Consider the following 26,144-nt stretch of genomic DNA (forward strand, 5'->3'; position numbering starts at 1 on the left):
ACGTCGCACTTCACTTAGCGTAGACCGGGACTGTCCCCTAGGCATGCCCGATGTTAACTAACTGGGCACGGCCCGTGCTGCCAGAGTTGTTGTTGTTATGCCGGCAGAGGTCACGTCCGAATTCTCGCGTGCCCTCTGGTGGATGGGACTCTACTTGCGGCAACTACCGTCCGTGACGCGTCGTGCCAATGTGCGCCTCCCGCGATCTTTCTGGTGGCTACTGCACCTTTAGTCTTCAAAAATACTTCATACTTCCCAGTTTCATCCCCATCTCCCCCTCCTAAACAAACTATCGTATGGGTGCACTGAGCACACAGCTTTTATCTGCCAAGAAGTATCAAATCTGTGTACACATACATACGAGGGTGAGTCAAATGAAAACCTTAAATTTGTAATAACAAATCGAAATTTCGCACCATTATCCTGTAAGTTGGTAAGCGTGCTACATACAGTGTGAAGAATGGCCTTTAGGTGGCAGCATAGTGCAGATACACACATACCATCGCAGTATCAGTATACCGATGGCCGCCCCACTTGCGACTTGCACGAGGGAAGAACAGCGTTCTGTTATTCGGTTTTTGCTTAGTGAAGGTTTGAAACCTATTGAAATTCATCGACGAATGAAGGTTCAGTACAGTGATGCATATTTGTCACAGCAGCAAGTCTGCGAATGGAATAGGAAGTTCGTAAATGGTGTGACTTCAGTGGAAGATGCTCCTCGTCCAGGTCAGGCACAATGAGTTGTGACTCCATGGAACATTGCAGCAGTTGAAGCCATAGTGAAGGAAAACTGCCAAGTGACACTGAATGACATTGCAGCATGTTTACAGATTAGTCATGGGTCAGCACACCACACCGTGCATGATGTGCTCCAGTTTCACAAAGTGTCTGCAAGATGGGTGCCATGGCAGCTGACTCCTGAAATGAGAGAACAACGTGTCGATGCTTGTGAAGAACTACTTCGTTGCTTTGAACAAGAAGGTGATGGCTTCTTTGCAAGAATCGTTACTGGGGACAAAACCTGGGTTTATTTCCACTAACCAGAAACAAAGAGAGAAAGCAAGGAATGGCACCATTCCTCATCACCAAAACCTAAGAAGTTTCGAAGAGAACCATCAGCAGGGAAGGTTATGCTGACTCTCTTTTGGGATGAAAAAGGTGTCATTTTGGAGCATTACATGCCTAGAGGGGACCGCTGTCACCAGTGCATCATACACAGACCTCCTAAAAAATCATCTGCAGCCTGCAATCTAATCAAAGCGATGTGGATTGCTGTCAGCAGATGTCTTTTTGCAACATGACAATGCAAGGTCCAATACTGCCCGTACAACAGTTGCAACAATCACAGACCTGCATTTTGAGTGTCTTCCTCATCCACCATACTCACCAGACCTTGCCCCCACATGGTTACCATATGTTTGGACCACTCAAAGATGCAATGGGAGGAAAGAAGTTCCGTTCTGATGAAGAGGTACGACACGTGGTGCATGAGTGGTTGCGCGGAGAACTAAAAGAGTTTTTTTTTCTATAGGAATTTACGCACTTTGTAAGCACTGGAGGACTTGCATTGAGCATGGGGGAAATTATGTTGAAAAGTGTTACAGCTTTGTACCACTTCTGCACAATAAAAAATTTTTAAGGTTTTCATTTGACTCACCCTCATATAAAGCAGCTTTTTTAAAAAAACTTAGTTATGTATACAATATAATAGAAGGAAACATTCCACGTGGGAAAAATTATATGTAAAAACAAAGATGAGGTGACTTACCGAACGAAAGCGCTGGCAGGTCGATAGACACACAAACAAACACAAACATACACACAAAATTTTGTGTGTATGTTTGTGTTTGTTTGTGTGTCTATCGACCTCCCAGCGCTTTCGTTCGGTAAGTCACCTCATCTTTGTTTTTACATATAGTTATGTATACAGATAGTTTGCCTCTCAGTTCTGATGAGAGAGTTTGCGAGTATCAAAATATCAAACATAAATGGCTGTATATTTTGATTGTGTTGACTTAGAAGCTTAAATTTTTTACACCACCAAGGGACTGTAGATGTTCGTATTTGACATGAATTTCAATATGATATCTCTACCTGGTGCTGAGAAAAATTGTCTTAATAGATGGACAACAAATGGAAAAAAGTGACATAATTACACACTAACAAATTTTTGATTTCTTCCTTTACTTGCACTATGAAACCTGTTTTTATCTGTTATTACTTTTATGTTGTAAGTTCATGTACTGACACATTCCATGACCTTGGAGATTTGCTCCTCAATTTGGTCCTACAGAACATGATGTGTAAATAAAAAATAAATAAAAACCTAGCTTCTTGCCAAATATTATGATTCCAGGTCAGTGGGGAGTTCACTATAGGGTTTGATGAATGGAATGAGTTTGCGAGTATTAAAATACTGACATGAATGGCCACATCCTTTCCTTCCATTGACTTAGAAGCTTAAATTCTTTTTGTTGCCTAGCAACCACAGACCTTAGTACGTAATATAAATTTCAACTTGATACATCTATTCATTCCTGAGAAAAAGGGTTCTTAACAGTTGGACAGACAGACAGACAGACAGGCAGAGAACAAAGTGATCCCCTAAGGGTTCCATTTTTACTGATTCAGGCATGGAAATTTAAAAAACTGGCCAAATGTGAATAGGAGTCACACATTAAGGGTTCTGTGTAAAGTAGTATCAGTCCTGTGAATTCCAAGAGTGTATCAAAATCTCTACAGTAGTTGTTCAGACTGGCCTGAACATGAGAGTTCACCTTACACATGCAGATATAAAACATTTAATAAAACTTAACATACTAAAAAATGACTATAACTTACATTTTATGTTTACATGAAAATGTTCATCTTTTATGCTTTTGCAGGAATGGAAGTACAACAACTCATCAAAATATATAGGGCACGTTTTTATTTTTTACTTTCTTAATGCTTAACTTGCTGATACACTATTGTTCTCATGTTCATGAAACATAGTTCTCTAATGTGATCCATATGTGATGCATCTGGTCAAGACTCAGTGAAATGTACTGCAGAAGATCTGATAATGGCAACATTCTTATCACAATAAATGCTGTACAATAGTGATCTTGGTTCTTTGAAGTTGTATTTCTGTTTCTAAATTAAATTAATCTAGACCACCCCCTAACTTGACAATGTTAAGCGTATATATTATGCTTTTGATGGATGACGAATGCAATGTACATTGTAATGGTAAAAAGATATTTTTTGTGTGACATAATTACAATTCCACAATTTTCAGTTTTTTTTTCTGTGAAACCTTGCTTCTTGCTACATTTCATGGTTCTGTGCCAATAGGAGGTATACTGTAGGCTTTGATGAGTCTTCAGGAATCAAAATATGTCACATAAATGGCCGAATAGTTTGACTGCATTGACTTTGAAGCTTAAAATTTTTACCCTGCCAAGGGATCATAGATCTTAATATGTGACATAAATTTCAACTTGATACATCTACTTGTTCCTGAGAAAAAGGATTCTTAACAGTCTGACAAAGCAATCCCATAATGGTTCCAGTGAACAATCCCATGGCAATGAAACGAATTTAAGCTTCGAAGGCAAGGCCAAAGATACGACCATTTATGTCACATATTTTGAAATTGAATATAATGATCTACATTTCCTTTGGATTAAATGAGCTGGTCAATGGTGGAGTATCAGTGATCGAAGGTTAACACAAGATTTATTTTTTTACTAATCATAATCGTAAAGTTGTTTGTGATTTTATTTTTGGTTGTAGTTACAAACTATTTTGTTGTATTGTAATCATTTCACTCATTTATTCAGTCACACATTGTGTTCCATAAACCAAATTATGAACAGGGTTTTGAGGGATATGGACTATCCATAGATTAACAAGCAGCAGCAGCCACTGCAAGCTATGCCTGTAAGGTATACCAACAAGTACAAACAGTGCAACTCTATTGACATTGGTTTGGTAATTATGAGAATCTCTTAACCTCCTAGATGATGAAATTTATGGATCTCAATGTGTGTGTGTGTGTGTGTGTGTGTGTGTGTGTGTGAGAGAGAGAGAGAGAGAGAGAGAGAGAGCTAGTGTCATGTGACCTTGTGACTGTGCACTGTTTATCACATCAGTTACCTACTTAAGGAGCCATACTTATACCTGGAGGGCATTGGTAGTATTTTTATTTGCTCTACCCTTCCAAATTTTCCAAAATATGTTCTGAGAACTGATTTTGGTAGGCTGCATGGAACGTCATCAACAAGCAGCCTCCGTTCGTGTCGTTGTGACTCTTCTTTGGGGAAAACCTGTAAAAAGAAAAAAAAGTGCAATATACTGGCACATATGGTGCACAAATTGTTTACAAAGTGTTCAGAAAGGTTACATTTTAGTTACACAGATGTAATTATGATGGCAAAGTTCAAAAGTTTTCAGCTTTTGAGAGAAATGGTGTTGATAAAACTGAAATTTTGCTGTTATTCTGTTGGTGGGTACATGTTGTGCAATAAGGTATCGACAGCAGCAATTTTATCTCTGGTAAGTTTCCTCTACATTGTTTTAAAATAGACACGTAGTGCGGCTTTCATTCAATTTTGGAAGGTTAACAGCTAACAGAAGTTCATCCATAGCAGGGAAAGGTTTATATGAAGACCACACTTTCATTTTCAACTGCCAAGAATAGGTGGCTGATTTTAGTCATGGTCAAACTTATCTTGAAGATGACCCACGTGGAGAATGTTTCAAAATTCCAACCTCATATAAAAATATAGCTTACACAAAATGAAGAAGTAAAGAAGATTGGAATTTAGCAAGCCGCTGAGTACATAATCATTAGAGTTGTAACACAAGCTCGGACTGGAAAAAATGGTGAAGGCCTGCATCTACATTTACATACATACTGTCAAGCCGGATTATGACGCATGGCAGAGAGTACCTTAAACCATTGATTTTCATTCCCCTTCCTGTTCCACTCGCAAATGGAGTGAGATGATGATAACTGCCTGTACACCTCCATATGAGACCAGACGTCCCTTATCTTACCTTTGCTGTCCTTACCTGAGATGTAAGCGTGTGGCAGTAGGATCGCTCTGCAGCTGGTCACAAATGCCGGTTCTCTAAACTTCGCCAACAGCATTTCATGAAATTACTGAATGAGGGATACACGTATGAGGTGTGATAAAAAAGAAATGGAACTTTTTTAATTTCACAGGCTTTACACATCCAGTTTAAATTTTGTTTATCTTGTTGGTACATGTGTTGCTCATGTATGTCTGCATTTTCAGCTGTTTTGAATATTTTGTTTCTTCGTGGCAGTTGAAAAGGTTATACATGTTTCTGAGTGCTCAGTGAATTTTTAATTTCAAAAAAGATGGATCAAAGAATTTACATTAAATTTTGCTTAAAAATGGAATAATTTGCAGTACCACATTCAAAATGTTGATTGTTGATTTTGGTGAATCTCCTGTGAATTTAGACAAAATTTTACGAATGGTATACATGTTTCAAAGAGGGTCGAGAAGATGCTGACTGCCCTGAATGCCCTGACACATGAATTACTGATGACAATGTGAAAGTAGTACAGAAAATTGTTCTGGAAAATTGCCACATCACTATCACAAAGGTTGCTGATGTCAACACAGCCTATGGCTCAGGCCAAGAAGTTTTTTAGATGGTTTAGGCAGACTGAAGTCAACAGTTATACAGAACTTCTAAAGAAGATTATAACAAATGACAAAACAGGAGTATATGGGTATGAAGTTGAAACAAAGGGCCAATCATGCCAATGTAAATGTGTGAAGAGCCAAGACCGATAAATACTTGACAAGTCTGATCAGATGTGAACATTCTTCTCTCTATTTTCTTCGATCAGAATCAGATAGTACATCACGCGTTCCTACCTCGTAGTTGTTAAGGCCAATAAGGAATACTACCTGGAAGTTATGCATCGTTTACGGGTAGCAATCTGGAGAAAATAACCAGAATTAAGGCAAAACCACTCACAGAAATTGCATCACAATAATGCTCACGCTCACCCCTCAATACGTGATCCTGACTTTTTGGCAAAACACAAAACCCTTATGTTGCCACAGCCACTGTATTTGCCGGACCTGACCCACTGTGACTTCTTTCTATTCCTGATGCTGAAGAGAAGCATGACAGGAGATCGTTTTGCCACCACTGATGAGATACAAACAGAATCACTATAGAGCTGAACACCACCATTAAAAGTGAGTTCCAGAAGCACTTTCAAGATAGGAAAAAGCCCTGTGACAAGTGTATTATATCTTGGGTGGACTACTTTGATGGAGACAAAGTTGATGTTGATGAGTAAATAAGGATTCTATAAGAAAAACAATAATTCCTGTTACTTTTCAACCACACCTCGTATGAGTTCATACAACATTTCCAAGATACTAGCATGTTGAACAAACCTACCAGTAACAAATCGAGCAGCACACCACTGAATTGTTTCCATGTGCCCCTTAATCCGATGTGTTGAGGATCCCAAACACCTGAGCAGTACCCAAGATTGGCTAACAAAAGTGTCTTGTATGTGGTCTCCATTATAGAAAAGCCACGCTTTTCTAGAATTCTCCCAATAAACTGACGTCAACCGTTCACCTTCCCAACTACAGACCTAATGTGCTCTTTCCAGTTCATATCGCTTTGTCATGTTATGCCTGGATATTCAATAGCCGTGACTGTGTTGAGCACCACACTGCCAATGCTTCTCTTGCTGTGGCCACGAAAATGTGCATTATGCTGTCTGCATGGTTGTATGTGTGTGCTGTTGCTGAAAAAAGAGATAGAGCTTGCAAGCTAGTGTGAATGCTGTTTTCTGTTACGTATTACTGTGTTCCACGCACCGATCTGTTACAGGTGATGGCTGCCTTTCCCTCATTTTACACTACTGGCCATTAAAATTGCTACACCATGAAGTTGATGTGCTACAGACGCGAAATTTAACTGACAGGAAGAAGATGCTGTGATATGCAAATGATTAGCTTTTCAGAGCATTCACACAATGTTGGCACCAGTGGCGACACTTACAACATGCTGACATGAGGAACGTTTCCAACCGATTTCTCATACACAAACAGCAGTTGACCGGCATTGCCTGGTTAAACGTTGTTGTGATGCCTCGTGTAAGGAGGAGAAATTCGTACCATCACATTTCCGACTTTGATAAAGGTTGGATAGTAGCCTATCGCGACTGCGGTTTATCGTATCGCGACTTCGGTTTATCGTATCGCGACACTGCTGCTCGCGTTGGTCGAGATCCAATGACTGTTAGCAGAATGTGGAATCTGTGGGTTCAGGAGGGTAATACGGTTCGCCGTGGGATCCCAGCAGCCTCGTATCACTAGCAGTTGAGATGATAGGCATCTTATCCACATGGCTGTAACGGATAGTGCAGCCACGTCTCAAGCCCTGGGTCAACAGAAGGGGACATTTGCAAGACAACAACCACCTGCACAAACAGTTCGACGACGTTTGCAGCAGCACGGACTATTAGCTTGGAGACCATGGCTGCAGTTACCCTTGATGCTGCATCACAGACAGGAGCGCCTGCGATGGTGTACTCAACGACGAACCTGGGTGCACGAATGGCAAAACGTCATTTTTCAGATGAATCCAGGTTCTGTTTACAGCATCACGATGGTCGCATCCGTGTTGCTGCTGCCCTGAACATTCTCCAGATCTCTCACCAATTGAAAACATCTGGTCAATGGTGACCGAGCAACTAGCTCGTCACAATACGCCAGTCACTACTCTTGATGAACTGTGGTATCGTGTTGAAGCTGCATGGGCAGCTGTACCTATACACGCCATCCAAGCTCTGTTTGACTCAATACCCAGGCGTATCAAGGCCATTATTACGGCCAGAGGTGGTTGTTCTGGGTACTGATTTCTCAGGATCTATGCATCCAAATTGTGTGAAAATGTTATCACATGTCAGTTCTAGTATAATATATTTGTCCAATGAATACCCGTTTATCATCTGCATTTCTTCTTGGTGTAGCAATTTTAATGGCCAGTAGTGTAGATATTACACCACTAATACCATTATGGGTTGTGTCAATCTGCAAAACAATATATCCAGTTAATTAAGTTCAGGATGCTATGCATTACAGAAGTGAACTAAAATTTTTAGTATTGAGGTCCTTAATATGTTTTACTTTTCACACTAAGAATCCCTTAAGCCACTCGGGACTGAATTGTGGGGCAGCTCAATAAATATAAAGAATCTACTCAATCATACGGGAAAGAGTGTGTTGCATAATGACCTGTGATAAGATATGTACACACACACACACACACACACACATCAAAAAAAGTTTTGCATCACCTCTGTTCTGAGAGCCCTAAACATCAGGGAACCTCCACCTTGCTGCACTCGCTGAACAGTGTGTCTAAAGCCGTCAGCCTGACTGGGTTGCCTCCAAACAGGTCTCCGACGATTGTCTGGTTGAAGGCATATCTGACACTCATCGGTGAAGAGAACGTGATGCCAATCCCGAGCGGTACATTCAGCATATTGTTGGTCCAACCTGTACCGTGCTGCATGGTGTCGTAGTTGCAAAGATGGACCTCACTGTGGACGTTGGAAGTGAAATAGCACATCCTGCAGCCTATTGTGCATAGTTTGAGTCGTAACATGACGTCCTGTGGCTACACAAAAAGCATTATTCAACACAGTGGCATTGCCGTCAGGGTTCCTCCAAACCACGATCTGTAGGTAGCGGTCATCCACTGCAGTAGTAGCCCTTGGGCGGCCTGAGCAAGGCATGTCATCGGCAGTTCCTGTCTCTCTGTATCTCCTCCATGTCCGAACAACATCACTTTGGTTCACTCCGAGACACCTGGACACTTCCCTTGTTGAGAGCCCTTCCTGACACAAAGTAACAATGCGGTCGCGATGGAACCGCGGTACCGACTGTCTAGGCACGGTTGAACTGCAGACAACGCGAACCGTGTACCTCCTTCCTGACGGAATGAATGGAACTGATCAGCTGTCGGACACACTCTATCTAATAGGCACTGCTCATGCATGGTTGTTTACATCTTTGAGTGGGTTTAGTGACAACTCTGAACAGTCAAAGGGACTGTGTCTGTGATACAATATCCACAGTCAACGTCTATCTTCAGGAGTTCTGGGAACCAGAGTGATGCAAAACTTTTTTTTTATGTGTTTATATACAGTAGGTGGACAAAACTATGGAAACACAAAAAGACAACACATTACCAAGCCTAATATGGTGTAGGACAACCACTGGCATTCAAAACAGGTCCTACCCATTTCTGAACAGATACAGACGAGTCCTGTATGGGAATCTTATACCATTCTTCCTGCAAATATTGGCAAGTTCAGTAAACAGTGATGGAGGGGATAGTGATCATGCACCCTCCTCTCCAACTTAGACCACAAAAGCTCAATAATATTGAGGTGTGGTGACTTTAGAGGTTACAGCAGATATGAAAAGTCATCCTTATGCTCACAAAACCACTCCTCTGCTAGTCTTCTAACACAGCATCAGCAGTAGGAAACAAACATTGTACCATGGGATGAGCTAAATCAACCAAATTACTCATATCATCCTTGTCAGTAATGCGACCTCGCAGAGTAACCATGGGGTCCATGGAATATCACGATGTGGCTGTCCAAATCATCATCCAACACAACATCCCCCTCCCATGTTCCACTCCAGGGACATAAGCAACAGTGTGAAACAATACCAAATGACTTTTTTGATTGTTCCATAGGCCAAGTTTTATGGCTTCAGTACCACATTTTCCTGTTACAGGTATTTGGATCACTGATGAGGGCGCTGGAATTCCATCTCGTCCTGCAATTCCCTCCTTGTGGAGCTCCCTTCATGTTGTTTTAGTGCTGACAGGCTTCACAACATTTAGTTCCACAATAGCTTTTGCAGCTGTCATCCTTTTATTTATCATCACACTCCTCTTTAATGACTGTCACTCGACATGATCACTGAACACAAACTTCCATCTGCATTGTCAGTTAGTGGATGATGTTTTTCTGTTTTCCCTGTGTGTGGTATAAGTCTTGGGTATGGTGTCTCTAGAAACTTCAAACATTTTGGCCACCTTGGTTACAGAAGTATCCACCATACAAGCACCAACAATTTGCCCACATTTCAATGACATAATGGAATCACAACTACACAAAACACGGTTCGGGGGGGATCGGTACACCCTTCTAGAAGTTTCCAATTCACTCAGGACTTATTGTTGCAACAGTGCATATGAAGCATGTGAAATGATTTCATTTCCAGATCAGTGGCACAAGCAGTTCTGAGGTACCAGATATCAACCCATACTGAAACACACACACACACACACACACACACACACACACACACACACACTATGTGATCAAAAGAATACAGACATTAGGCTGAAAATGACTTACAATTTTGTGGCGCACTCCACCGGGCATTCGTTATACTCGCACAGTGCCATTGGATAGCCACATTGTGTGCTGTGATTCGTCACTCCACACAACGTTTTTCCACTGTTCAATTGTCCAATGTTTACACTCCTTACGCCAAGCGATGTGTCGTTTGGCATTTACCAGCATGATGTGTGGCTTATGAGCAGCCACTTGACCATGAAATCTAAGTTTTCTCACCTCCCACCTAACTGTCATAGTACTTGCAGTGGATCCTGGTGCAGTCTGGAATTCCTGTGTGATGGTCTGGATAGATGTCGGCCTATTACATATTTGGACCCTCTTCAACTGTTGGCTGTCTCTGTCAGTTAACAGATGAGATCGGTATGTACACTTTTGTGCTGTACATTTCCACTTCACTATCACATCGGAAACAGTGGACCCATGGATGTTTAGGAGTATGGAAATCTCACATACAGACATATGACACTAGTGACATCCAATCACTTGACTATGTTCGAAGTCCGAGAGTTACCTAGAGTGCCCCATTCTGCTCTCTCACAATGTCTAATGACTGCTGAGGTTGCTGATGTGGAGTACCTGGCAGCAGGTGGCAGCACAATGCACCTAATATGAGAAATGTATGTTTTTTAGGGTGTCCGGATACTTTTGATCACATAGTATATTAGTATGTGGTGTTGCCTTCACAGGTGGCAATGCACGCATTAGCTCTGGCATCCAGTTGATCATACAGATGGCGAATACTGTCCTGGTATACACTGCGACCTCTCATTCCATTTGATCCAACGTGTTCAACTCGAGACAATTCCGGAGATCATGCTGGCCAGGGAAGTTGCTGTACGTCTTGCCGAGCACGTTGACTTTCATTGGCAGTGTGTGGGTGAGCATTATTCTGTTGGAATAACACATCACTTTCCTTTGCAAGATTGGCAAAAGAATGGGTCTAACAACATTCCGAGTGTACCAAGAAATGGTTAGCATTTCCTTCAGAAACACCATAGGTGTATAAGATTTGTAGCTTACTGTATCCCAGACCATGAGGCCAAGGGTGGGACCAGAGTGTCTCGGACGAATGCCCTCTATGACACAGTGCTCACCAGGTCTACATCATATGTCAAACAACCATTACAGGGTTATTACAAATGATTGAAGCGACTTCACTGCTCTACAATCACTTTATTATTTGAGATATTTTCACAATGCTTTGCACATATATACAAAAACTCAAAAAGTTTTTTAAGGCATTCACAAATGTTCGATATGTGCCCCTTTAGTGATTCGGCAGACATCAAGTCGATAATCAAGTTCCTCCCACACTTGGCGCAGCATGTCCCCATCAATGAGTTCGAAAGCATCGTTGATGCGAGCTCGCAGTTCTGGCACGTTTCTTGGTAGAGGAGGTTTAAACACTGAATCTTTCACATAACCCCACAGAAAGAAATCGCATGGGGTTAACTCGGGAGAGCGTGGAGACCATGACATGAATTGCTGATCATTATCTCCACCACGACCGATCCATCGGTTTTCCAATCTCCTGTTTAAGAAATGCCGAACATCATGATGGAAGTGCAGTGGAGCACCATCCTGTTGAAAGATGAAGTTGGCGCTGTCGGTCTCCAGTTGTGGCATGAGCCAGTTTTCCAGCATGTCCAGATACACGTGTCCTGTAACGCTTTTTTCGCAGAAGAAAAAGGGGCCGTAAACTTTAAACCGTGAGATTGCACAAAACACGTTAACTTTAGGTGAATTGCAAATTTGCTGCACGAATGCGTGAGGATTCTCTACCGCCCAGATTCGCACCTTGTGTCTGTTCACTTCACCATTAAGAAAAAATGTTGCTTCATCACTGAAAACAAGTTTCGCACTGAACGCATCCTCTTCCATGAGCTGTTGCAACCGCGCCAAAAATTCAAAGCGTTTGACTTTGTCATCGGGTGTCAGGGTTTGTAGCAATTGTAAACGGTAAGGCTTCTGCTTTAGCCTTTTCCGTAAGATTTTCCAAACCATCGGCTGTGGTACGTTTAGCTCCCTGCTTGCTTTATTCGTCGACTTCCGCGGGCTACGCGTGAAACTTGCCCGCACATGTTCAACCGTTTCTTCGCTCACTGCAGGCCGACCCGTTGATTTCCCCTGACAGAGGCATCCAGAAGCTTTAAACTGCGCATACCATCGCCGAATGGAGTTAGCAGTTGGTGGATCTTTGTCGAACTTCGCCCTGAAGTGTCGTTGCACTGTTATGACTGACTGATGTGAGTGCATTTCAAGCACGACATACGCTTTCTTTGCTCCTGTCGCCATTTTGTCTCACTGCACTCTCAAGCGCTCTGGTGGCAGAAACCTGAAGTGCGGCTTCAGCCGAACAAAACTTTATGAGTTTTTCTACGTATCTGTAGTGTGTCGTGACCATATGTCAATGAATGGAGCTACAGTGAATTTATGAAATCGCTTCAATCATTTGTAATAGCCCTGTACTTGCATGGAGGCAGAATCTGCTTTCATTGCTGGAAACCGTGGTGTGCCGCTCCATCTTCCAAGTGATCCTCTGACAGTACCAGCTGAGGCATGTACAATGATGCCGTGATGTGAGTGCAAGATAGTTAGAGGTGTGTGTGCCCAAAGTCCCACTGCTAATAACCGGTTCACACATCTGGGTTCACAAGCCCTCTTGTCTTTGCTGTGGTACCTGTACGATCTGCCACTGCTGCCCTTGCAATACGACGATCCTGTTGGAAGTTTGTGGTGTGTGGACATCCAGAACCTTGTCTATGGATGTGAGAATATTCATGTGACCACTAACATGAACACTGTTGCACAACTAATGCAATGCCTCCAACTTGTGTGGCAATTCTCTGAAAGGACCATCCCGCCGCTTGGAAGGCCAAAATTTGACCCCATCTCAAACTCACTCAGCTGGCTGTAGGAAGCATGAGTGCGTCTCCATGGTTGTCTGCTTGTTTCACACATTCGCACCACCCTGAGCTATCTGACTGTGAGCATATGAGCATTCCCTATGAAAAGGGAGCCACAGATAGCACTCTGGTAGCTGTGCCACTATGCTATCTTTTGGTTGGTGGACAACAGTGAAACCATTACCAGTATATCTATTATCCCCCATGGGGAATATGCAATTATTGGGTCAAAACAGACTTCATCTTCCAAGGTATATTAGTTTTTTTCTAGTAGTGTATTTTGTGCAGGTGGTAATTCATAGTTTGTAACTCCTTGAGAAAGAACACAACTGAAAAGCTGCAGTATGACTGTATTTATTAAACAACTAGTATGAATGGTATCACTGTCTCCTGTTTGATGTAAACAAGTCATTCTGGTTGCTAGGATGCGCTGACGTCGTCATATACTGTGAAGCATTAAATATCAGATGAGAAAAGCGCCTGTCAGAGCATAAGAAGCTGAAGATATTCCTCTTTAAAACACGGACAGAAAAATGAAGAATCAGCTGTCTCAATGCTCATTCTGCCTTCCACACCAAAGATTTTAGCATTCGAACATATTCCCACTCGTTTAAATCCTTTTACCCAGACTCCCTTCGAAGTTAAGCCTACATACTTGGTATATCCATCTCACTGCCACTGTCTATATTTGTGTCTCTCCCAATGTCTCCTTTTTCCTCCAACCGGCACTTACTCCTGCCTTTCTTTTTCACTGTCTTTGTCTTCATCCCCTTCTCCCACTATTCCTTGCCACTGTCTCTTTCTCTGCTGCTTTCACTGTTTCTTGCTCCCACTGCAGTTATCTTTGTCTCATTCTTTCTCTCTGCCATTGCCACTGCCTCTTTCTTTCTCACAGTCTACTGTCTTTCTCTTCAATCACCATTGCCTCCTCTCCACAAGGGTCCTTGTGGAGGGTTTGCTCAGGATTTTGACCCCTACCTGTGAAACTTTTTAACACATAGATGGGGGAAATTGGGTGAAGTTTTCAACACTTGAGTATATGACGATGTTGGAAAACTGACAAAAGGTGACCCCTACCCACCCAAACCAGGAACTGATAGACATGTATGCTCTTCTCTGTACAGTATATTCCACTGCCACTGTCTCCATTATACCTCGACAACTCAAAAATTCTGGAAGGTCAAACTTATTTTTCCCCTACACCCACATGTTTAAACTTTCAATCCATAATGCACACTCCCATCTATCCATTTCCAGCGTCTCCTCTATCTTTTGCTCTGCCAGCTTCTACCACCATCCTCTCTCTCTCTCTCTCTCTCTCTCTCTCTCTCTCTCTCTCTCTCTTTTACTGGCACTGTCTCTCACTGACCATCACTATCTCGTCTTTCTTTACCTCTCACTGCTCTTCTCTTCACCCATCTTTCTCTTTCACTGCCACTTTCTCTCTCTCCCATGCTAATACTGTCTCTTCTCTCTTCCACCATCACCATCTTCCCGTTACCCTATTTCAGCACAAAAGAGTGTGAATATGTTTGTATGTCAAAATTATTGTTGAGGAAGGAGGAACAAGGATTGTGGCAACTGGTTCCCCGTTTTTCTGTCAGAGACTTTTAAAGAGGAACATATTCACCTATTCTGTGCTCTGATAGGAGCATTACCCACTGGTTTCCTTCTTTTCCTTCTACAGTAGGATGTGCCGCTTACTCAAAATTAATTCTATAGGTTAGTAAAGCTTTAACAGTTTATTTACATACTTCGATGCGCTTATTGACTTTGACACATACAAACAACTAATAAGATACAGATCTGTAAAACACAGACATTATAATAATCAATGGTAAAAGAGTATACACCTCAACAAACTAAAATTACGATAGTAAAAATATTTGTCTCTACCTGGGTGGAAATCACAAAGTGCGAGCACATGGAATACAGACAATGTGACATGGAGATTTGGGTCAATATGGAAAGCTTGGATAGCCAAAGTGGTTAAGGTTATGATGACTGATGACTGCTCGCAATAAGCGGGAAACCCAGGTTCGGGTCCTGGGCCGGCACAAATTTTCATGTGTCGCTAATGAAGTGTACAATTGACTCAAAATACGAGAGCTATTCAGAAAGTAGGAAACGTTTCAGTCTGACACTGGCAGCCGCATGCCGATCGCGTCGGCATCCATCTGTGACAGCAGGAACGTCTCTGCGTGTCTGGTTTTTTCAGTGTTCGAATCTGAAATGGGCGCTTCAATCGAAAATATCCTGCCAGTTCTGAGGTGTGGTCTGTGATATGGTTTTGTTGGCAAAAAACCTAAAACCCATAGAAATTTATCGTGAACTGTGCAAAGTGTACGGAAACAACGTAATGAGTGAATGTTCCATCCGAAAATAGTGCATTTGGTTTAAAAATGACCAAACCAACCTTCATGATGAAGAGAAGAGTGGACGCCCGAGCATTGTGACTGATAATCTTGTCGCTAAAGCAGATGAAATGATACGTGAAAACTGTCACTTCACAATAATGGAGCTTTCGCTTTCTTTTCCACAAGTTTCACAGACTCTGTTGTTTGAAATTTTCACTCAAAACCTAGGCTATCCCAAATTTTGTGCATGATGGGTGGCCAAAATGCTTACAGAGCATCATAAAGAACAGCAAATGGGGGCAATGTTGGCATTTCTGGAGGCTACCACAAACATGGTGATTCATTACTGGATCGAATCGTAATCAGTGACAAGACTTGGATGAAACACATCACTTGCGAGACAAAATTACAGTCCATGGAGTGGGCGCACACAAGGTCCCCCCAAAAAACAAGAAAATGTTTGCAAACCTTCTCAGCAAGGAAGTTGATGGTGACAGTGTTTTGGGATTTTCTCGAACGTGGAGCAACCATAAACTCTGTCTGGTATTGTCAAACTTTGCACAGCCTTAGAAGAGCAGTTGAAAACAAAGGCCAAGGAAAGCTGACATCCAAAATTTTGTTTTTGAACGAAAATGCCCGACCTCACACAGCAAACCGCACTAAAGAACTCCTTAATTCATTCAAATGGGAAATTTTCCCTCATCCGCCCTACAGCCCTGATCTTGCACCAAGCGACTTCCACTTGGTTCCCAAGATGAAGAACTGGCTTGCAACACAGTGCTTTGATGACGACGTGGAACTCCACTGGATGAAGTCTCAGGTGGCAGAATTTTACAACGAAGGTATTTCAAATTTTGTCCACCGCTATGATAAGTGCCTCATGTGTTTGGTGACTATGTGGAAAACTAGTATGTCAGTCGCTCTTTCAGATGTATATAATAAAATTTATTTCTTATACTTAGTTTTTTTTTTTTTTTTAATGCCAGAACGTTCCCTACTTTCTAAATAGCCATTGTATATTCCCAATTTGTGACTACATTTTGTAATATGTGCAACAGGTGTACTCATCAAAACGGCATCTGTTCCTTCAGACATACATGCATGTCTGAAGGACATTGTAATGTAAGATACAGATGCTGTAAAAGACAGACGATGATCAATGGCCAACAACAATATTTCAGGTCTCCACACCAACCTCACATGCATGAGATGAAGAGAGAGAAAAAGTATATGAGGATGTCAAATGACAAAATTATGAAACAGAAAGACTGTTACTCACCAGTGGAGATGCTGAGTCGCAGACAGGCATGACAAAAAGACTGCTAAATAAGTGAACTATCAGCCAAAAGGCCTACTTCTACAGCAGACAACACACACACACACACACACAACTCACACAAACAGGATCACTGTCTCTGGCTGCCAAGACAGTGGTCAGGTGTGTGTGTGTGTGTGTGTGTGTGTGTGTGTGTGCGTGTGCGCGTGTGTGTGTGTGTATTGTCTGCTGTAGAAGGAGGCCTTTTGGCTGATAGTTCACTTGTTTAGCAGTCTTTTTGTCGTGCACATCTAAGACTAAGCTTCTCCACTGTACAGTGAGTAGCAATCTACACTTTTCACAATATTGTCATTATTCCATCTTGGGTTTTTCATTGTAGGATATGAATGAGTAATTCCACTTTTGAAGGGAGATAATAATCTAATAATCATGGGGGATTTGAATGCAGTAGTAGGGGACGGAACAGAAGATAAGGTTACCAGATAATACGGGCTTGATAGCAGGAATGAGATCCTGAGAAAGACCAGTTAGTTAGTTAGTTACGTGTTCCATAGATCATCTGAATGATTCTTTTATCAAAATGATGTGGAACAAGTCAGTTTACAGGATATGTATATATTAACATTAATGAACACATTATTACTTTTAGTTCTACTCATCTAACTACACTTTCTTTCTAACTGTCCACCAGTTTTTACATAGAAATTCATCAGTGGAATGGAAGAAACTGTCCAGGAGAAATGATTTTAAATTGATTTAAAACTTGCTTCACTACTTGTCTGACTTTTATGTTATTAGGTAAATGAGCAGAAATTTTTGTTGCTGCATACTGAATTCCTTTCCGAGCTGCTGACAGCTTTAAGAATGGGTAATAAAGGCCATTTTGCCCCTCTAGTTGTAGGCACAGACATCACTGTTCTTCTCAAATTGTGATTGATTATAAATAAAGAATTCCATTACTGAATATACGTATTCTGAAGGTGCAGTTAAAATGCCTAGCTCCTCGAAGAGGTATTTGCATGATGTTCGTGGGTGAATATTGCATATTATTCTTACTGCTCACTTTTGTGCTATCAATACTTTCTTTCTAACTGATGAGTTACCTCTGAAAATTATTTCGAAGACATTATTGAGTGGAAATATGAAAGACATTTCAGGGAGTTGAATTATTTGTTTCCAAGATTAACAATTATAAGAAGAGCAAAAGTAGCCGAACTTACTTGTTTGAGAAGCTCAGTAATATGCTTTTACAGCTTATATTTTCATCAGTATTTACACCAAAAATTTGGAACACTCTGCCCTGTTTACTGACTTCTGCTCATGCACTTATTGAGCTCTGTAAAACACTTCAGTTAGTAACCATGACTATATTGTTTGAACTCTTTCATACAGTAACATATGAGACGACAAGGTGAGACCGTGGCTGATGCGCTGGTCACCAGTGCATGGTTTCTAGGTTGTTTTCCATGCTCATTTTGACAAATGCTGGGCTGGTCCCCACTTTCGGCCTCGGAAAATATGATAGGCAAACAAGTTTAAATACTACCACATGGAGAACAAAGATTCCACATTTCACAGACACGTGGCACACACATCTTTCTTCTCTTAGGCAACTGATGAATGCAGTGGCAGGAAATGTATTATGTGCCAAAGTGATATAAAAATAAATATGTGAAAACTTGAGTACAACAGGGCACATACTAGATGGGGTAAATGATGATAAAAAGAAGAAGAAGAATAACGAATACACTGTTCAAAAATCACAAGAGGAGGAGGTATACTTTGAAAAAGACCTGGAGGTATAAGAAGGTTCCAGCCGGACTACATCATGGTCAGACTTATGATTCCAAAGTCAGATACACTAGACTTTGGTAATCTGCCCATTGCTTGCACATAAGGGTGCCAGATTAGCAGCAGTGCTGATTATTGAGTAAGTCTTAAATTAGTGTAAACAGATAGGGATCATCCTTTATTAAATCCATAGATACACTTGTTTCGATAGAAAACTTAGTCATCGAGTGTGTACATATACAATAGTGTCAATGACTGTGAAACATGCGCCAAATTTCTAGATGTCACAATTATGGTATGCAACGGCAGTACACTTTATCACAAAATAGCTTTACAAGCATTACAGTGGTATTGCATGTTTCTGTTTGTTGCATAATGTCTCCAGGAAGATGTCTGCAGCTTCAACACCAGCAGTGTGAGATATCTTCTTGTTCTCTCCTCCCATGTCCTCTTTTTCATCACTTTCATCATAACGTTCCCATACACTTCTGATTGTCTCTTTGTCTGTTAAAAGTGGTCATAAATAGTTGCTTGTCCAACATTGTACTCAGCAGCAATGGCTTTCTGTGAAGAATCTCAGTTCAGCTTATCTCTTAGTTTGAATTTCTGCTTGAGGTCTACAGTAACATGTTTCTTTTTAGAATCCATGATATTGTAGAGTAAAGAAAGCTACAACGTCAAACATGTATAACATTGTTTTAATATTGTAATTAACTAAAAACACTGTTAAATATTAGAACACATTTTTGTATGCATTATTTCTGCTTGAGTGACTAGGGTTTGGATGTGGGCCAGATTACTAACGGCTCGATAGGTTTGTGTATTATAATGTTACGAGTACACACAAGCAGATATAAGAAGCAGATTATAATTTACTAATGATGATGAAGAGGCTCAAGTTTAACCCTCCTAATACCGTGGGGTCTGTAATGACCCCAGGCTGTAATTTTCTGTAAAATATACCTTATTTCCTATTCCTAAAAATTATGAACAATTCGGACTTTTCCTGAATTAAGTAATGGTTTCGAAATATATTAATATAACTTTTTGAAAATATTTAGTATTGCAGAAAATCAAGAAAGAACCGCTGAACACCATTGGGGTCAAATGCGACCCCAATGTTCTCTTGCCGTATTATTACCCAATAATGCTGCATTGAACTCGTAACTGTTGCTGTATTTCCTTTGTTTTATTCCTGTAAATATTGTTGTAACGTGTGATTGTTGACAATACTTTATAAGCCGACAGTTATTTGTCCCATACAAGTGGAGACTACTATTGTGTGTGTTGCATTTAGTGGAAAATGTCTCGTCACCTTTCCGAAGACGAAGTGCTTGAAATATTACTGCAGGATAATCTTCTATCTGGAGAATCAAATAGTGATATCAGCGATATAGTTTCTGATGTCTCATGCAGCAATGAAGAAATTGTCGTCTTAGAAGAGAATATTCTTCAATCAGATGGAAGTTCAGAAGAAGATTTGGACAGCGCAGATGTCCAGCCTGAACAGGAAGTAACGCATATTTCTGACTTGTGGCATTTCATGGTAGATGTCCTTTTCGGCAATATATTCCTTCAAAACCAGGAAAATATGGGTTGAAATTATAGGCTGTATGTGTTAGTGCAACGTCTTACGTTCTCAATCTCCAAGTTTACACTGGTCGACAAGAAAATGAATCTCATGAAGTTGGTCAAGGCAAGAGAGTTGCTTTAGATATCGTGAAAGGCTTAGAAAACAGTGGCAGAAATGTAACTACTGACAATTTTTTCACTAGCCTTAGTTTGGCGAGAGAACTTCTGAAAATCAATCTCACACTCTTAGGAACAATTAGAAAAAATAAAGGTGAACTACCACAATCTTTCACTCAGACTAAAGGTCGAGTCAAATATTCATCTATTTTTGGATTCCAAGAGCATGCTTAAATTGTTTCATATTGTCCGAAAAAGGGAAAAGTTGCTCAGTACAATGCATTCAAGGAAGGAAGTGGAAGATCGTGAAGAATGCAAGCCAGTGATTCTGGATTATAATAAAGCAAAATCAGGAGTAGATACCATGGACAAGCTGGTTAAAGTGTACACTACAAAGAGGATGAGCAGAAGGTGGCCAGTGGCATTATTTTACAACATCAGTGCACTGAATGCATTTATCATATGGCTACATCTTACACCAGATTGGGCAGAAAGGATCAATTACAAGAGACGGGCATTTCTCATAGAATTAGGAAAGCAGCTCCTCGAAAGAAAGCCAGACAAAATTATTTCCCCAGTACTTCCATCAATAGCATAGACAAAAGAGGAAGGTGTCCGTTTTGTAAAAGGTCTGAGGATAGAAAATTAAACGATAAATGTTCAAAATGTGGATGTTCTGTGTGTAAAAACCACTCTGCAATTTATTGCTGTAAGTGTAATGCGTCATAAATGTCAATTCGGAATTTAATCAGAAATGTTTGTAGTTCCATGAGAATCGTTTGTAAATTTTATTGAAATAAATAATTTAAAAAATATGCATTTTAATTTAATGTAATGTCACTGACATGTTTTAAATTGTGGAAAAAATAAGGAATGTGATTTTATTCTACCCTTATTAAAACTATCCTTAATAAAACATGAATTCTGTTTGGGTCACTAAAGACCCCAATGGTACTCAGTGTAACAAAAAATACTCAGTATTAGAAGGGTTAAGAGAATTGTCTAGAAGAATCATTGTGTGAAGGACTGGACTGCTCAAATCCTGAGGAATGATACAGTCGGCATTTAAAGTTCTCAATGGGCATTGATACTCCAATAATGAATACCACAATAGGCAATGTAACTGAGGAGCAGTAGACATTTCTAAAAGAAGTAATCAGAGAAGTCAGATGGACAAATATAGATACAAGAATGGTAACTGTGAAGAAATATTAGGTAACAGAACAAATTGAAATGATCAACAAAAGAAGACTGTGTAAAAGTGTCTGGGGAAAGACTAAAATATGGCAATCTATTAGGTTGGTGCATATGCACATTGTGCTTTTGTTTTGCATGTTGGGATTCTGGTTGCTATGGGTTTATTTACTGGTTGTCATTTTTTATTTATAGTTCACTGTTGCTATTTGAGTTTACATTTTGTCATTTGGAGATAGTGAGTGGAGCTGTGGACACCATAAAATGGAGTGTGCACAGTGGACAAGTTGGAACATTTTCAACATATTCTTCTGTTTGAGTTTGACAGAGGGGTGACAGCAACAGAGGCACCCAGAAACATTTGTGTCATGTATGGGAGTAATGCCATCAGTGACAGCACGGCAGGAAAAACATTTTCTTGTTTTGAAGAGGATCATTTTGACATTAGTGACTCTCCACATCCAGGAAGACCTTCGGGGTCTGATGAAGATCATTTAAACACCTTAATCTACAATGATCATGTCCATGTACTCGAGAACTGGCAAATATGGTGAACTGTGATAATTACATCATTGTGCGACATTTGTACACAATGGGAAAGGTTAGAAAAATGAGGTGTATGCGTACCACATGCTCTCAGCCAAAATCACAAAAATCAGCAGGCTACCTTACGTGCATCCCTGCTTGCTCGTCATCAACTCTCGTGTGAACAACACTATCCTGTATCATTACTGGTGACAAGAAATGATGTTTTTAGGCTAACATAATGAAAAGAAAGGAGTGGTTGAGCCCAAACAAGCACCAACTCCCTGTACAAAGACCTGCATGCATCGACAAAAGACAATGTTATGCATTTGGTGGAACAGATGGTGTAGTGCTTGCCTGAGTTGTAACCATCACTGTTGACATTTATTGTAAACAAGTGAAACGTCTTGCAGAGTCAGTCCACACACATTGACCAGGAACACTGTGTGAAGTGATGTTACTCCATGATAATGCCCACCTGCATTGTGTTAGACTGACAAAAAACACTATACAGGAGCTGCATTTGGAAGTCATTCTACTCCCCCTTATTCACCTCATTTTGCACCCTAAGATTTCCAGATTTTCACCTTTAGCACTCTCTATCAAACAGTCTTCAAGGACCTTCCTTTTTCTGGATGAAAATGCACTCTGAACATGGCTTGACAACTTCTTCTCCTCAACACCACATGATTTCTACAATCACAGAATTGAAAAGTTACCCCAGCATTGGCAGACTGTTGTAAATAGTGAAGAACATATTATTGATGACTGATGTTTCTCTTGTGTTTATTAAACTTCTGGGAAAATGCTACGAACTTATGCACCAACCCAACAACTCAATTAGGAATGAAATAAGTAAGAACTGTACAGAGGCCAAGGCACAGTGGCTACAGAGGAAATGCAAACTGATGTAAGCAAATGTGTGTCAGTTTGGCAGACATAGGGATCCAGTACCAGAGCCACAGTTTAACAGAGCCTTTGGACAAGTAAGTCGGAAGGTGTAGTTAACAGTCCATCAGAATTTCTAAAATCAGTGGGGGAGTGGCACTATCGAAGTTGGTCTGTGGAAATTATGAGACTGAAGACATATTATCTGACTTTCTGAAAAATAGGATCCACAAAATCCTGAAGAATGCAAGGGCAGATAAATGTGATAACTATCACATGATCAGTTGCAGCAGGTCATGCATCCAAGTTTCTCACAAGAATAATATACAGAAAAATGGAAAAGAAAATTGGGGATCTATTAGATAATGATCAATTTTGTTTTACAAACAATAAAGGCACCAGAGAGAAGGTTCTGAAAAGTAACCAAGGCTTAAAAAAGAGCAAGACAAGTTCCTATGAATTGTTCACCTAGAAAAGGCGTTTGACAATGTAAAATGGTGCAGTATGTTCAAAACATATCGGCACAGATGGGTAACATTGTAGTGGGGAAGGCAAATGGTCAACTTCAGTTATTGGGAGAGTTTTAGGAAGATGTAGTTCATTTGTAAAGAAGACCACATATCAAACACTAGTGAGACCTATTACTGAGTGCTGCTCAAGTGTTTGGGATCCACACCAGTTATTCCTGATGTGGAAAGGGTCCTTCTGGATGCCATGAAGAGCACAGGGTGCAGCCAGCTGCAGGTGGTGGCACATGTCAGCACTAATGACGTGTGTCACTTTGGATCTGAGGAAATTCTCTCTGGATTCCAGCGGCTATCTGATTTGGTGAAAGCTGCCGGTCTTGCTTACGAGATGAAGGCAGAGCTCACCATCTGCAGCATCGTTGACAGAACCGACTGCAGACCTTTGGTTCAGAGCCGGGTGGAGGGTCTGAATCAGAGGCTCAGACGGTTTTGCAACCGTATTGGCTGCAGATTCCTTGACTTGCGCCATAGGGTGGTGGGGTTTCCGGTTCCGCTGAACAGGTCAGGAGTTCACTACACTCAGCTGGCGGCTACACGGGTAGTGGAGGCTGTGTGGCATGGACTGGGCAGCTTTTTAGATCAGAAGGCCTCGGGAAAGTACGGGGTGGGCTGCAATCTCAAAGGGTGCATGGCAAATACAGGACATGCTTGGATCAAGGAACAGTCAGAATTGTAGTTGTAAATTGTTGTAGTTGTGCTGGGAAAGTCCCTGAGCTTCAAGCGCTAATAGAAAGCACAGAAGCTGAAATCGTTATAGGTACAGAAAGCTGGCTAAAGCCTGAAATAAGTTCTGCAGAAATTTTTAGGAAGTCTCAGACGGTGTTCAGGAAAGATAGATGAGGCAGAATTGGTGGTGGAGTGTTTGTGTCTGTCGTTGTAGTGAAGTCGAAGTAGATACTCCATGCGAATTGGTATGGGTGGAGGTTATACTTAACAGCCGAACTAAGTTAGTAATTGGCTCCTTCTACCAAGCCCCAGACTCCGATGATATAGTTGCTGAACAGTTCTGAGAAAATTTGAGTCTTGTAACAAATAAATATCCCACTCATACGGTTATAGTTGGTGGGGACTTCAACCTTCCCTCGATATGTTGGCAAAAATACTTGTTCAAAACCGGTGGGAGGCAGAAAACATCTTCCGAGATTGTCCTAAATGCTTTCTCCGAAAATTATTTCGAGCAGTTAGTCCACGAACCCACGCGAATTGTAAATGGTTGCGAAAACACACTTGACATCTTAGCCACAAACAACCCAGAGCTGATAGAGAGCATAATGACTGATACAGGGATTAGTGATCACAAGGTCGTTGTAGCTAGGCTCAATACCGTTTCTTCCAAATCCACCAGAAACAAAAGCAAAATAATTTTATTTAAAAAAGCGGATAAAGTGTCACCAGAAGCCTTCCTAAGAGACAATCTACATTCCTTCCGAACTGACTGTGCATATGTAGACAAGATGTGGCTCAAATTCAAAGATATAGTAGCAACAGCAATTGAGAGATTCATACCTCATAAATTGGTAAGAGATGGAACTGATCCCCCGTGGTACACAAAACAGGTCTGAACGCTGTTGCAGAGGCAATGGAAAAAGCATGCAAAGTTCAGAAGAACGCGAAATCCCGAAGATTGGCTAAAATTTACAGACACGCGAAATTTGGCATGGACTTCAATGCGAGATGCCTTTAATAGGTTCCACAACGAAACATTGTCTCAAAATTTGGTAGTAAATCCGAAGAAATTCTGGTCATATGTAAAGTGCACTAGCAGCAAGACGCAGTCAATACCTTCGCTTCGCAGTGCCGATGGCACTGTTACCGACGACTGTGCCGCTAAAGCGGAGTTATTGAACGCAGTTTTCCTAAATTCCTTTACCAGGGAAGACAAATGGAATATTCCAGAATTTGAAACACGAACAGCTGCTAGCATGAGTTTCTTAGAAGTAGATACCTTAGGGGTTGCGAAGCAACTCAAATCGTTTGATACAGGCAAGTCTTCAGGTCCAGATTGTATACCGATTAGGTTCCTTTCAGATTACGCTGATACAATAGCTCCCTACTTAGCAATCATATACAACCGCTCGCTCACCGATAGATCTGTACCTACAGATTGGAAAATTGCGCAGGTCGCACCAGTGTTTAAGAAGGGTAGTAGGAGTAATCCATCGAACTACAGACCTATATCATTGACGTCGGTTTGCAGTAGAGTTTTGGAGCACATACTGTATTCCAACATTATGAATCACCTCGAAGGGAACGATCTATTGATACGTAATGAGCATGGTTTCAGAAAACATCGTTCTTGTGCAACGCAGCTATCGACAGGGGATCTCAAGTTGATTCCGTATTTCTAGATTTCCGGAAAGCTTTTGACACCATTCCTCACAAGCGACTTCTAATCAAGCTGCGGGCCTATCGGGTATCGTCTCAGTTGTGCGACTGGATTCGTGATTTCCTGTCAGGAAGGTCACAGTTCGTAGTAATAGACGGCAAATCATCGAGTAAAACTGAAGTGATATCAGGTGTTCCCCAGGGAAGCGTCCTGGGACCTCTGTT

General features: G+C 41.1%; 1 protein-coding gene across 1 annotated transcript in view; it reads right to left on the minus strand.

Moving 5' to 3' along the window:
* The window catches only part of LOC124718720, a 211,695-nt gene that overhangs the window by 60,582 nt on the left and 124,969 nt on the right, over positions 1-26,144 (minus strand). The window contains exon 5 of the mRNA XM_047244338.1: positions 4,165-4,310. Coding sequence (XP_047100294.1) covers positions 4,165-4,310 — 146 coding nt within the window. The remainder of the gene's footprint in view (positions 1-4,164; positions 4,311-26,144) is intronic.

This window comes from Schistocerca piceifrons, chromosome 10 (genome assembly GCF_021461385.2).
Source record: "Schistocerca piceifrons isolate TAMUIC-IGC-003096 chromosome 10, iqSchPice1.1, whole genome shotgun sequence".
Classification (NCBI taxonomy): domain Eukaryota; kingdom Metazoa; phylum Arthropoda; class Insecta; order Orthoptera; family Acrididae; genus Schistocerca; species Schistocerca piceifrons.